The following is a 13,134-nucleotide window of genomic DNA, read 5'->3' as shown; positions in this document are numbered from 1 at the left end:
GGATCTTCACAAAGGGATTCAGAGACAGAGACTAACCTACTTCAATCAGCAGCATTGAGTAGTTTTTATAACTGTGACTCCATCTAGGAAAATAATTGCTGGGATTGCTTCATGATCCCTGTGTTTATTGTTATCCTACTCACTTTTCAGCAAATGTTCTCAGTTTACAAGGGACAAGATGTCTCTTCAGACCTCTGCCCATGAGATCTGAAAGCCAAGCTTCTTCCTAGTTCAGACATCACCACCAATAAATAGTGATAAGCATTGTGCCACTGGAATTTAGTCAACAGCTCTGTTGATGAGTGAGCCAGAACATAATCATATGCTCCCACAGCTGTGTTGGCTTTGCACAGTTAAGAGTACCACAGAAGCCGTAAAATCATAATTTAACCTCACAGCAAAGAGATAACTCATCACATATCTCTGTGGTGAGGATGTTCTTCTACATCTGGCTGCAACCAAATGTGTCATTTTTCTCTTTCTTTGCTTTTACATATACATTTTTTTAGCCAAAAAACTTTAAAAAGACCATAAAAATTTCTGTTGGGTACAGGGTTGTCCTTAAGATAACAGTGTTCTCAGATAAGGTGTAGGTGACCATCCCAGTGAGCAAGTTCTTGCTCCTTTCTCCAGGCTTTTTTTGGCTGCTGCAGGCTTACACAGAAGTTTCCTCAGAGGGGGCTCTTATTTCAGGAAAATCTACTGTACCTACTCCTATATCCTACTTGCCTTACCTTAGTGCCAGGCAGTTTTCCCTGTGGGAAATAAATATTGACATGCAAGGGTTAGATCCAGGGCTCTGCACAGCTAAAAGGAAGCAGCCGTCTGTGTCCAGCATAACTGAGCTTTCCTTTAGCATCCTTTGACTTGCGTGTGGAAGCACAAAGATTCCTTTTTTACTGCCCCTCACTACACCATCTGTCTATGTTTCCTCTCCTTTACAACAGAGGCAGAAAAAAGGATGGGCTTTCAGGTCTCAGCATCTTTACTTCCTAGTCTAGCAGATGGACCTCTGTCTGTCGCCATTGGCAGCAGATAGATGCATCTGGAGTGGAAATACACATTTTCCTCTGCAGCCCTTCTGAAAGGGTGGCACAACTGGAAGGCAGAAAGCAGCAAGGAAGAGGCCATATGGCACAACCCTCTGTTGAGGCTACCAGTGCTGGAGGTTGTGCCAGTTATTTGCTAGGAACCTGATTCCTACAAGCTACCAAACCTTCAAGTTATCAGGTTATTATCATTGTGGCTCTTTTGGTAAGAAATCCTCTAAGTCACTCCTGAAATGGTTGTAAAATGTGAATGAACAAATGAATGAATGAGTATAGAGTGTGAGAAGATCTTTATCCCATGCAAACAAACGTCTTCAATGTTTTCAAATTACAGAATTCACGTAAGATCAAAAATGCTGGAGATTGGAAACATCCCAATAAACTACTTCTGCCGAAGCTACATCATTGGATTATTTTTACCTCCTCACTAAAGATGCTCGGAGATGAAACCAAATACAAGCATGAGAGGAAGTTCCAGAGATGAGAAGCAAAATTGGCGGGTATGCACCTGTATTTCCAAAAATTACATGGAGTGATAGAAACAAAACTCAGTTTTGAAAATCTTTGTACAGCATAAAAGGAAAAAGCTAATTTTATTTCTGGTGCTAATCTAATTTAGCTCTTCTAAGTCATTGGGATTTTATGACTGGGAGGACAAGAATCAAGATTCACTATGATAATTTCAGTTTATAAATGCGTTGGCTGAATTTTTTAAGTAGAGAAGGAAGGTAAGGAGCATTTTCATTTGAAGAACTGTGTCTGAGTAACTCAGCTGAGAAATCGCAGTTCCTCTGGTTTTTCACATTTGCTAGTACTGAGGCCTCATAGGGAAAGATGTGCCATTTCCAGGAGTCTTACAGATCTGAGCCAAAGTGGAGACGTGGATCTGGACAATTGGAGGAGCTGAATTCTGTATTTCATTGCTCGGTTCTACAGTGGATCCAAACTCTAGGTGAGGATGGCCTCCACCTGTATAGAATGGATAGATGGATGCTAATTTGGATGGAAACTTCGGTGTTTCAGCTCATTACAAGTTAATTATGAAATTCCCCTGGGAAATGGAAATACAGATCAGACTTCCTTTAGGGAGTGGGTTTTATCTAGCTCCTAAATATGCTTCTAAACTTAATGTCACTGTAGTTAGCCAATAGCCTGCTCAAGCTGTTCAGTCTGAGAATACTTACCTGAATTGCTAAGAAAGTAAACCATGAAGGGTTTTAGAGTATACATTTCAAGCATAGCTGAAGGGTCTACTGCTTATATTCATTCCACCCAAGGATTCCCCCAGTCTGTCTCCAGATTGATGTAAAGATAGACCTTGATGTGGACCCTGCTTTCACACTGCAGTCAAAGATTAAAGGAAGACTGATATTTTATAATTGTGTTGAATGGGTTATCGTTCACTGCCATCAGTTCTGGAAGTGAAACCAAATGTTCCCTGCACTCCCTTACTGGGACTTACAGAGTCCCCTAGACGCTCCTGCCTTCTGCTGGCTAAATTGATATTAGCAGCCTATTCAGTTTCAGTACATCAACCCAACCATATCTGAATATGGGTGGCTAAAGCATATTCCCTCAGCAGTATTTTCTTGGAACATGTAATGCACAACAAACTACTTTTTATATTATTTTTTAATGCTTTACTTACAGTGCCATTCTTTTTTCTCATGCTCAGGCTGGTAATTGTCAAAGCAAACTTGAGTGGTACAAAAAGGCTCACTTCTGTAGATATAGTGTGCACTGATGTACACTGACATTCTTTTTCTGAATTTACTTACTCATCCTGGCCAAAAAAAGCCAACCTCCACAGCACTTGGAATTGTTGGAAGTAAGCAAAGGAAAGTGAAATTTGGCTCTTATGTCTTTAAGAACTCAAGTAAGGAATTGTAATGGCCTTTTTCAGTAACTAATCTATCTACTGCAAACTACCAAAATTGACTGAAATAATAATTGTTTTTCATACTGTCTAACGTGTTCCTAGCTTTTTTTTTTTTTTAAAATACATATAGCAACAAATTAGTCAGTGGCCAATCTATCTAGAAAATAGTCTTTTTCTAATAATATTACTATATAAAAATGATAATTCATACTCTGTCTTTGCAGAGAAGAAAGATTCCTTCACCTGTTCCGTAAGATGAATCAGTATGCTGCAGCACTGACTGGAGGAATTGTTTTATATTTATAAATTGCAAACAGCTGGAACTCCGCAACACAGTCACCTGCCCATTCGACACCTGGTGTTAATCCTTTGGATAGTTCATTCATGACTCCCATGAACAATGCAGGGAAATAAAAAACATACAGAAGGACAGAGCGACTCCTCAAGTATTGGGAGTCTCCTGGATGACACAGACCGTGAGGTGAGCAGCCTCACAGATCGGGCTTTCAAAAGTCTGTGTGTGGCAGAACTTGAAGACTCTTACAATGAACCAGATCTTGCCATTTCACCTGACTTCACTCACCAGTTCTCTGCTAAATTTCATCCAGGGGCATTAAACCATGCCATCAAATTAACAGCAAGCTGTAACAAGCTAGCAGCAAGAAACAATGAACATGCAATATGGGCTTCAACATTCCAGCAGTTACCAAAGTGTGCTCCAGAAGAGAAAAAGAGTGCCAAGAATAACACCCTTGGTACAGAAAGGAAAAAGCTGAATTTGCCAGTCCCTTGTCCAAGGAACAATAAACATGTTTCAAAAGTGTCTTCACTGATTAAGACATTTGATAAGACTGCAAATCAAGGGTCAGGAGATTCTCTGATAGCCAGCAAGCAGCCCATTAAAAATAGCTTTCAAAGATGTAAATTAAATCATGGAAATGATATGGCATGCTGGGATAACAAAGCCATTTTAAACATCCACAAGGAACTGTCTGGATTTTCTGAGGATAGTCAAGATAGCCACCGTGTCAGTGGCAAACACGAGCCACAGAAAAGACCTAATAAAATAGATATGACTTATTGTGGTTCTGATGGTTGTTATCCTGTGCTGATTGAGATGTCAAAAGTAGCCAAGTCAAATTTTTCTCGTTCATCTAAAAATGCTTTCAAAAACAAAAATTTGAAAGTTAATGAGCCAGCAAAAAAAGGCAATTTTCTTCACAGTGAGAATAGTGCTTTTGAATCATGGAATGTCCATCATAAAAAATTGTCTGAAAAAGAGGAATTTGTTGATCCAATAACAAAAAAGGAAAGTCTTACATACCTTGAAGAAGTGACAGTTATTGAAGGATCTCATGCAAGTGAACTTAAATTGCCACCCGTCAAGGCCACTGTTACTAAGAAGGAGAAGAAAGATTTTCAGAGGGAGCCAACTCCACCAGAAACTGCTTTTAGTATTCCCCTCCCAGCTGTATTTGTACCTCATGGTCCCCTCCCTTCTGGAACTGATTTTCCTGCTGCTCTTCCTCCTGTACCCCCACCTAGGATCCACGTGCACCAAGATCCTCCTCAGCCACCTTCAGTCCCTCAGCCAGTTCCACTCCCAGCTCCCCCACATCCCCCAACACCGCCCACCCGTGAAGCTCCTCCTATACCACCCCTGCCGCTTCCAGATCAACTTTCCCCTCCTGACACGTCCCAGACCTCCATCTCACCCCAGTCCATGTCTCACAGGATGGCTTCCCCCTCATCTCTGTCCCAGGCACCTGTTCCACCTCCACGAGGGTTCCCAGCCACCTTAACCGAAGAGAACACCACCAGTCCACCCTGGAGGAGGCTGAGGGCTACAAAAGAGGCATCAGAGAGAAGACGAACTTCAGAGGAGTTCTCAGCCAGCAGTGAAACATGTTTATTGTCTGAAAAAGCATCTGGAGCCAAACCTGATCAGGATATGACTCCTCTGATTAAACAAGCAAACTCTCCTGGATCAGTCAGTCCCATTTTTAACATCACTAAGCTCTTAACACCCATTATACCACCAAAACAGGAGATGGACCCCATGGAAAGTGAGATGATCCCTCTCACACCTCCTCCCACTGAGAGCATGTCAGAGAGAGACGATGAAGGGAGTGTGTTTAGTGATTACAGGTCTCGGGACAGTTACAAATCAAAAGCGTCAAGTCTATTGTTCAACTTGAAAGATGTACGTAAACGTGTTAAGACTATTTACACCCCTTCTCCTCTATTAAGAGTCTTGGAAAATAGAAATAGGGCTAGGGAAAGTATACAGGAGAATTTGCAAGAAAAAAATAGCATGAAGATGGCAGAGAGAGATGAATTGAGTGATATAACTTTGGTGTTGTCTGAGAGTGTTCATGAAAAGGACAATAAAACTGATTTAGCTGGACACTTCACAGACAATTACCTGACTTTGACTTCACCCCAGACAACAGCAGACTTTTTATTTCACCAGACTGGAGACAATTTGCAGCAAGATCATTCAACACATGAAGATCTGATTAAAAATACAAGGGGTAATGAGGACCACCCCTTGTTAGGGCATCAGTGTGAAGAGCCCAATTTAAGAAAAAGTTTGCCTTATCCAGCAATGAAACTATACAGTAGAGACAATACAGATAGAACACTTGGGCAGCCCTTGCAAAATCCCAGTTTCCAAGCTGAGGAAAAGGAGAGACAGGCTGGTAAACAAAATGAAAATGATGCTTTCAAAACACTTCCAAGCCAACTCTCACCAGCAGAGGGTGTACCTTACAGTAACATCCAAACCAACATGGCAGTCACTGGCCATGAAGCACAAGGCAAAAGAAGCCCTAGTTCTTCTGAACAATCTTTCATCTCCACAGTAGAGCAACCATTTCAGGAGGAGCCACTTTCACCAGAACCCCTGGTGGAGAAGGAAAGTCTTCAAGAAAGCCAGAGGACTAAAGCTGAAATGAGTGTAGAAAGTAAGAAAAGCCACGAGGAAAGAAGAAATGCAGCTGGGGAAGACAAACTGCAGTATTATGCTTGTGTCAGCTCTGGCACTGGTGCAGCAGAGAGGAAGGAGGGTACTGAGAATGAACAGAGGAGCATGATGAAAGAAAAGCTAATACAAGAGAAAAAGGAAGAAGCCAATGGCATGGATTCTGCTTCTGACAGCATAAAAGACACATCCACTCCAAGGTCTGAGGAGCCACAAACTCAACCATCTTCAAGTTCAGCCAAACCCTGTCTGTTTATGATCAAAAATAATACATTCAGGTCACCTCAGGTAATAAGAGCTGTCAAGATGCCTCTGTTTAGATCCTTTTCTCTAGATGATACAGTGAGCAGCAGTTATAAAGAAATGGAAGGTAGATTTGCACTCCCAGCTGCACACAGCAAGCAATCCCAGGATGCACTGCATGCCCCGGAGCAAGGCTGGTTGGCACCGATGCGCAGAAGGCAGCAGGATGTGAGGGAAGGAGCAACTGACAAAGGGAGAGATGCCAGTGAGTCTGGATCTACTTCAGCAACACTGGACCCCAATCTTCTGCAAGATTCAGAGAGCTTTTTGTTAGGGAAGCTGATGGAAGAAGATGAAGAGACCTGTGCTTTGTTAAATGAAGTTGGGAAAATGAATGAGGAAAGTATCTGCAGAGATAAAGAGAAGCCCCAGATTAGGAAGGCAAGACGCAGCTTAACACAACCAAATTTAGGTCCAGAAAATGACCAAGCACAAAACAGCCCCAGCTATCCAACAGAAAGAAAGGTAAATTACTTTAAGAACCATCATTTATTTAATCGCAGAGGTGGCTCTTGTGCAAAAAAAATAATAACTACAGAGACAATTTCCCCTGTGACAGAATCCATACCAGAGGACCATACATATCTTTCTGTATCCCACGAAGCTTTAGAGGACATGCTAGACATGGAAGATACACAAGTTTTGTTAGACAGCAATGAATGCTCTGCTGTTACAAGCCCCAGATCAGGAAGCACAATGCACTCTCTTGTCAGTTTACCATCAGAGAAACCAACAATTTCTAGCCTTGAAGAGACAGAAGGTGCTATAAACCCTGCCTTACTGAACATGGCATTGAAGAGTCAAGCTGATACATCTGCAGAAGAAATAATCAATTCAACACAGAGGCATCTTCTACTTGATCCTGCAGGGGAAGCTGAGAGACTGGAACTAGGGGAGAGAGGAGCGGGCAAGCCTCCTGCTGTGCCACCAAAAACAGAAAAGGCTCTGCGGCGGGCCAAAAAGCTGGCAAGCAGGAGGAAGAAAATAGAAGAGCAGCAGAAAAAGCATCAGACAGAGCATACAGACATTGCAGCGAGAAAAGTTACTCGTTCTGGACACACACTAGCATCTCCCTCACCACTGGGGTATTCTATCCATCCTGCTCCTCACTCAACTTTTACTTCTCCAGAAACTAGTATAAGAAGACTTAGTGGTGCATCTGCAGTAAGCCCTTCTCCTTCTTTGACCCAGCGTAAACTTCTCCAAGATCCCGATTCTGGCCAATACTATGTAGTTGATTTACCAGCTGAAGTTAATTTAAAGACTTTTTATGACCCAGAAACTGGCAAATATGTTCAAGTCTCAGTCCCTTCCTCAGAAGAAAATGTATACCAACCCTCATCTTCAGAAAACAGGAATTCTCCTTATGCCTCCTATCCTAGAGCACTGCCTTTACCAGCTTCATCTGTAGCAGTGCTGAGATCACCTTCCCAGCTCTCGGAATCTACCTGGTTAATGTCAAGCATACAAAGAGAACCAGCAGAACTACCAAAAGATGGTCAACAGGACTACAGATACTCTGGAGATGTGGATAACCAGCCCTGTATTGAACCACCCTCTCACTCCTACAGCCAAGATACTGAAGAAACTCACATTTGCTTGGGAAAGGACATAAGCTCAACCCCAAATACAGCCCTGGTGTCTCTCACTAATTTAGATAATTTTTCTGCTGAAGGAGTATCTTGAAAAATGAAGTAACAAAACATGCCAGCTGGTGTTAAGATCCATTTGGACAGTCACATGCACACACGAGCACACACAGATTTTATGTTAGTACAACACTATGTCTGAATCTCATTGTGGTTTGGGTGGGAAGGAAAATGAAGGATGATCATGCTGAGAGATGAGAGGAGATGGTCTGTCTGAAGAAGCGTAAAATTGAGTGAGCCCCAAATCACCAGTGAGATAAAGGGGCAATGTCAGCTAAACAAATAAACACAACAGTATGAAGCCACTGCTTGTTGCTACTGCTGCTTTGCCATTAGGATGGCCTGGAATTGCCAAAGCAAGTGTTCTTTTGCCCAAATGTGTTGCATGATATATGACAGAAAGTAAAGCCTATGAGACCATCCTGTCCATCCTGAGAACTAAGAGAGATGCCGCATCTCTTGAACTTTCCTCACTCAGTGCCTTTGAACTGTACTGGCAGGTAGAAAGCTACAAACATGCCACAAACCTGAGATTCATTTTTTGCTCACATTGATTAACCAGATGTTATTAACTAGAAGATTGTATACTGGATGCACAGTACAACAGCCATAACAAAGAAAAATTTAAACAACCAGAATACTGTTGCAGCTGCTCTTGACTTCTTCTATACTTTTGTAGTGTCCACTAACATGCTGCTGTATTCTTTATATTTGTTGATAATTTCCAAATACGCACCTCTAGCATCAGGGGTTACTTAAAACGCAACTTTAAACTTCTACTTCTCTCAATAGTTGGCCCAAAATATTCTGGTAAGGAGCAAGGTTGAATAAAATCCCATAACAGTATTTAACTTCTTGCTAGGATGAAAAGATCTCTGCTTGATGTAATTGAAATGCTTTTCATTTTGGTTTGGTGTTAGGCTCCCACTGAAATACAGTGCTAACTTTTAAAATCTGAAAAATGTTGTTCTTAATTTTGTTTTCACGCATTCTGTGATTTAAAAACAAAAACAAAACACGACAACAACAAAAAAAAAAACCAACATCCAAAGTATTAATTTCTGAAAAAGGATTATCACTATTCTTTGAAAGCTCTATATCAAACTATGACTCATCCTTGCTTAAGATATTTTTTATCATCACAGATAATAAGAGAACCTTGGTGAAAAGATGGAAAAAAACTGAATGTAATGTGTCTGCTTATAAATATATATTTGGAGTAATGGTTTCCCCTTTTTTTCCCTGTCTCATTTCATAGCTTTTCTTTATCAAAATTGAAGTACAGGAGTATTTTAATGTCTTCAGACATTAAAATTTTTCAATGAATTTTGACTTGGAACTCAGAAAACCTATTCTCCCCTAGAACAGAGCTCATCTTGGAAGAATTTAACTATTTGGAAATCAAGAGCGTTTCAGAAACAGGAATCACTTATCAAGTTGTTAAATTAAGACGTCTCCTATTATGAATATTTTTCCTTTATTTTGGTCACAAATAAGTCACCAAACTGACATAGTGCCATTTACACTGTACTTCTCTGGTATCTGCTTTCATTGTATACAACATAATGCCTATCCAGTGTAGGACAGGATGTCATCTACATATAAAACTATCAATAAATAGATTTATTAAAGTTTTCCAAGGAACCTGTGTGATTGGAAAGCCCAGAAGAATGTACAAGCCATTTTTTTGTTGCTTGATCTCACAAATGTAAATAACCTTAAGAGCCAGAAATCAAGAGGTGAGCAGACTCTCAAAAAACAGAATAACAGCATGTTTTCCCAGGGGAGTCTTGGATAAAAAGTATCTGTACAAATAAAAAAAATAATAATAATAATAATAAAAAAAGGTAATTTGATTAGCAAAACATAGAACTGCACTAAAACAAACAAACAAACCTTTAGCTTGATTAACTTTGTTTTGTAGATGTGCACATTTTTCCTTTTGCGCTCCATTTTTTTTTTTTCAGATTCTTCTCTCACTATGGAAAATTGTATCTTCCAGTATACAACTGCTAGGTATGTGAGGAAAGCAGAGTGAATTTTTCAAATTCCATGGCAGCAAAGTGAAGCCTGGATGTCTGAAGAGGAGTCAGTACTAATCTGAATACCAAACACTTTTAGCCAATGCTTTCTGTTAACTAATAGGATCTACAGTCACAGTAAACTGAATCTTGGGTGTGTGTAACGCTTTAATGCTATAATGCGATGGAAAGAACAGCAATAACAGCAGTCTGACACAATCCTAGGCTTCAGCAAATGACAAGCCCAAAAACAGCAGCCACAGACACAGAAACAGAGAAGAAAATTTGTTTACCTTTGGAAGGCCTCAAGGTTGACAGGAATCTCCAGTCCCTGATGAGGAGATAACCTCACCTCCACTGCCAACCCTTAAAGGAGATCTGGGAAGGGGTGGATCCTGGCTCCACTCCTTCTGGTCCCGTGGGTTGGCCCTGCCTTTCCACCAGGTGCTCAATCACTGTTTCAGGCAGTGATTTAGCATTTCCTCTAGAACGTGTCGCAGAGAATTTTGGCCAAGATTTGTAGCTAAATGAAACAAACCCAGAGCCAGAGGTCTTTGAAAATAAATCTGAAAATGATTCTTATCGTGTATTCAGACTTGTCCCCAGAGTGCATTGACACATGGAGTGAATGCTGTTACACAAGTGTTGCTTCAGGTGCAGACAGATTATTTATATATATGCATATAAAAAAAATATTCTACAGTTAAATATACATGCATTTTATGCACCTATAGCACTGCTATTTGCATGTCAGTATAAGACAGCAGTAATGTCTATGATGGTGAACACAAAATGGTTGTGTGTTAAAAGGTGGCAAAACAATAACTTTTCAAATAACAAATATTGCCCCCCCCCCCCCCTCCCCCCTTGCACTCTTCTGTTTTGTTTGGTTTCTTTTTCCATCGCTGTAGTGGAAAATCTAGGTCTTCTGGACAAGATGACAGCTGTTAATTGACCTCTTTTGGAGAGGAAGCTGTGGGAAATGTGCAATAATCACTAAAATGTTTATTAAATAAGCAGTGTTTTGTGATGCTAATGACCATGATGTTAAAGTAGAGTGAAGGGATGTGTAGGCAAACAGAGCTGAATTCAGCCTTGCAGCAGCCTATGGCTCTGTGTGTAGAGAAGTACAGCAGGCTGAGAGGGGCTCGGGCCATTGCTTTCACTGTTCTCTTCTCTAGTAGTTTCTGTTTCCCGTGTTGTATTCCTGGCTGCTCCCAGGCTTGGTTGCAGTGATGGATCTTCCTTGCCAAGTGTGACAGGGACAAACACGGGCCCAGAAAGTAGCATAGGTGCTCCTCAGCTAGACCCTGTCACTGGAGCCTCCTCACTTTGAGCCTTTCTCCTTCTGGGGCAGCCCCAATGCTTTTTGTTCTCACTGTCACACTACAGATGGGGTCTGCCAATCCATTGCCATGATTCAGTTCCAGGAACTCATCTTTCCTCATGCAAAATGCTGCATTTGTTTCAGAGTGCAGCTGAGTTGGAACATCCCCTCCCTGGGTGTTCAGGGCCTTCTTAACCATCTCTCCAGGAACATATGTGTCACCAGCACACTCTGTATTTGCAAATAATTATTAATTAACAAATAAAATAAAAGGGACTTGTTTTGCAATACTGGGATGACTTCTAACCAGCTTTTTCATTACAATTACGTCTCAATTTAGTTTTATCTCCAGTTATGCCCACAAAACTATTGACACCCGTGAAAAATGTGTGGAGTACACAACAATAGGTCTGGGAGCTATTTTGTGCAAGATTTCCTCTTGCTTTCTACCTCTCCAGCAGAGGGGAGGGTAAGCCAAGTGGATGCACTCCATGCCAACATCACAGCCATCTTTCCCTCCACCCCACCATGAGGGCTGCAGTCTAGGCAGTGGCCCTGTAGGTGAGACGCCAGCCCCTGGTCCAGCAGTTTCTTCTCAGTTTCTCTCTTTGTCTGTTACATTACAGAATGATGCTGAAATTTCTAAATGAGGTTTCAGCTCTCTTTTTGTACCAACAGGCAATTTCATTCAGATTCTCCCTGCTTTGAACCCTGACTAGCCAAGCAGTCCTGGATGACCATGAAAATGTTACTGTGGCTTTGTTAGGACAGAGCACAAGCAGAAAAATTTACTAGACGTGATTTACCAGAAACACTTTCAATAGAATTGCATCTCTGTATTTGGGGGAAATACTCTGTTTTCTTCCTGTAAAAATTAAGACCTCTATGTTTGATCCTCTGTCTCACTCAAAAGCAGCATCAAGAGCTGGTGATATCGTATGGGATAGGTTACGTGGGCTCTAGTGAATACACCTAAGTGTGTAATTTGGAAGAACTCATTTACATCAGTCATTTTTATTAAGGAAACTGTGCTTCAGAGCCTTATACAAGATAGAGCGTGGAACACTTGAGTAAATTGAATATTAATGTGATTTTTGTGTGTGCAAAGGCCCATTATAACAATAGAGGTCAACAATTAAATTATTTTTTCTTTAGGGTCATTATTTAGTCTTACAATGATCTTATGTTTACCACTGTCCCCTGATATTAAAGATAATAGTGTAATTATGGGGTTGAAGTGAAAAGGGAATGGCTGAAAATGACCTGTGGTCTTCCCTTACTTCTTTTCAGTATTCTCAAAATTTTTATGATGTTGATTTTTTACATTAGGTAGTCAGGTCTTCAGTACTCTATGGGCATTTAGAGGCTTGTTTCTAATATTTTACTGAACATACTTACAAAGCAGCATTTCAGTAGTGCAGAAGAGAAATCATTTATGTCCCAATTGCTTAAAGCTCTGCATTTTTATTAAAGCAGATTTAACTCAGGACTTTGGGGAAGCAGCTTTCCATGCTAAAAATTAAACACCTTCCCATGTCAAAGTCCAGTAGCAAAGATGAATAAATCAACGTCTGAGGTACTTCAGAAGGAGGTAGTTAAGATCCTGTGAGAAGTAGGGATAGTCTTTGAAATGTTTCTGGCAATGGACAGAAGTTGAACTCCAGCAAAAAGTCATAGATGTTTAAACCTAGGGAATGCTTTGAAAAGCCAGGGCTTGTCAAAGTCAGCCTTCCCCTGCACATCTTGTCCAACCTTTTTCCGGAGTTCTTAGTACATGCCTGCTCCCACCCTTTCAGAGTCAGACCCTCATCTTGTTCTCAACTGCCCCTCCAGTTTCTTAAATCTGTTACAGGAGTGGCAACATTCAAAACAACCAAAAATGGGCACCATGCTTTTTCACTATAGCAGGAACAGCCTTTAGTC

The 13,134-nt window shown here is 40.9% G+C and overlaps 1 protein-coding gene across 1 annotated transcript; it reads left to right on the top strand.

Annotated features, from left to right (window-relative positions):
• Positions 1-1,516: 1,516 nt before the first annotated feature.
• On the top strand, positions 1,517-8,795 carry CUNH10orf71 (chromosome unknown C10orf71 homolog). Its single transcript, XM_042818385.1, has 2 exons — positions 1,517-1,549; positions 3,153-8,795. The coding sequence occupies exon 2, from the start codon at positions 3,329-3,331 to the stop codon at positions 7,898-7,900; it is 4,572 nt and encodes a 1,523-aa protein (XP_042674319.1). The 5' UTR covers positions 1,517-1,549; positions 3,153-3,328; the 3' UTR covers positions 7,901-8,795.
• The last annotated feature ends 4,339 nt before the right edge of the window (positions 8,796-13,134 follow it).

The sequence above is a fragment of the Centrocercus urophasianus genome, unplaced genomic scaffold, assembly GCF_019232065.1.
Source record: "Centrocercus urophasianus isolate 14NV4802_14NV808 unplaced genomic scaffold, USGS_Curo_1.0 seq_17, whole genome shotgun sequence".
NCBI classification, from domain to species: Eukaryota; Metazoa; Chordata; class Aves; order Galliformes; family Phasianidae; genus Centrocercus; species Centrocercus urophasianus.
The sequence above is the reverse complement of the archived record's forward strand: the minus strand, read 5'-3'. Positions and strand labels throughout refer to the sequence as shown.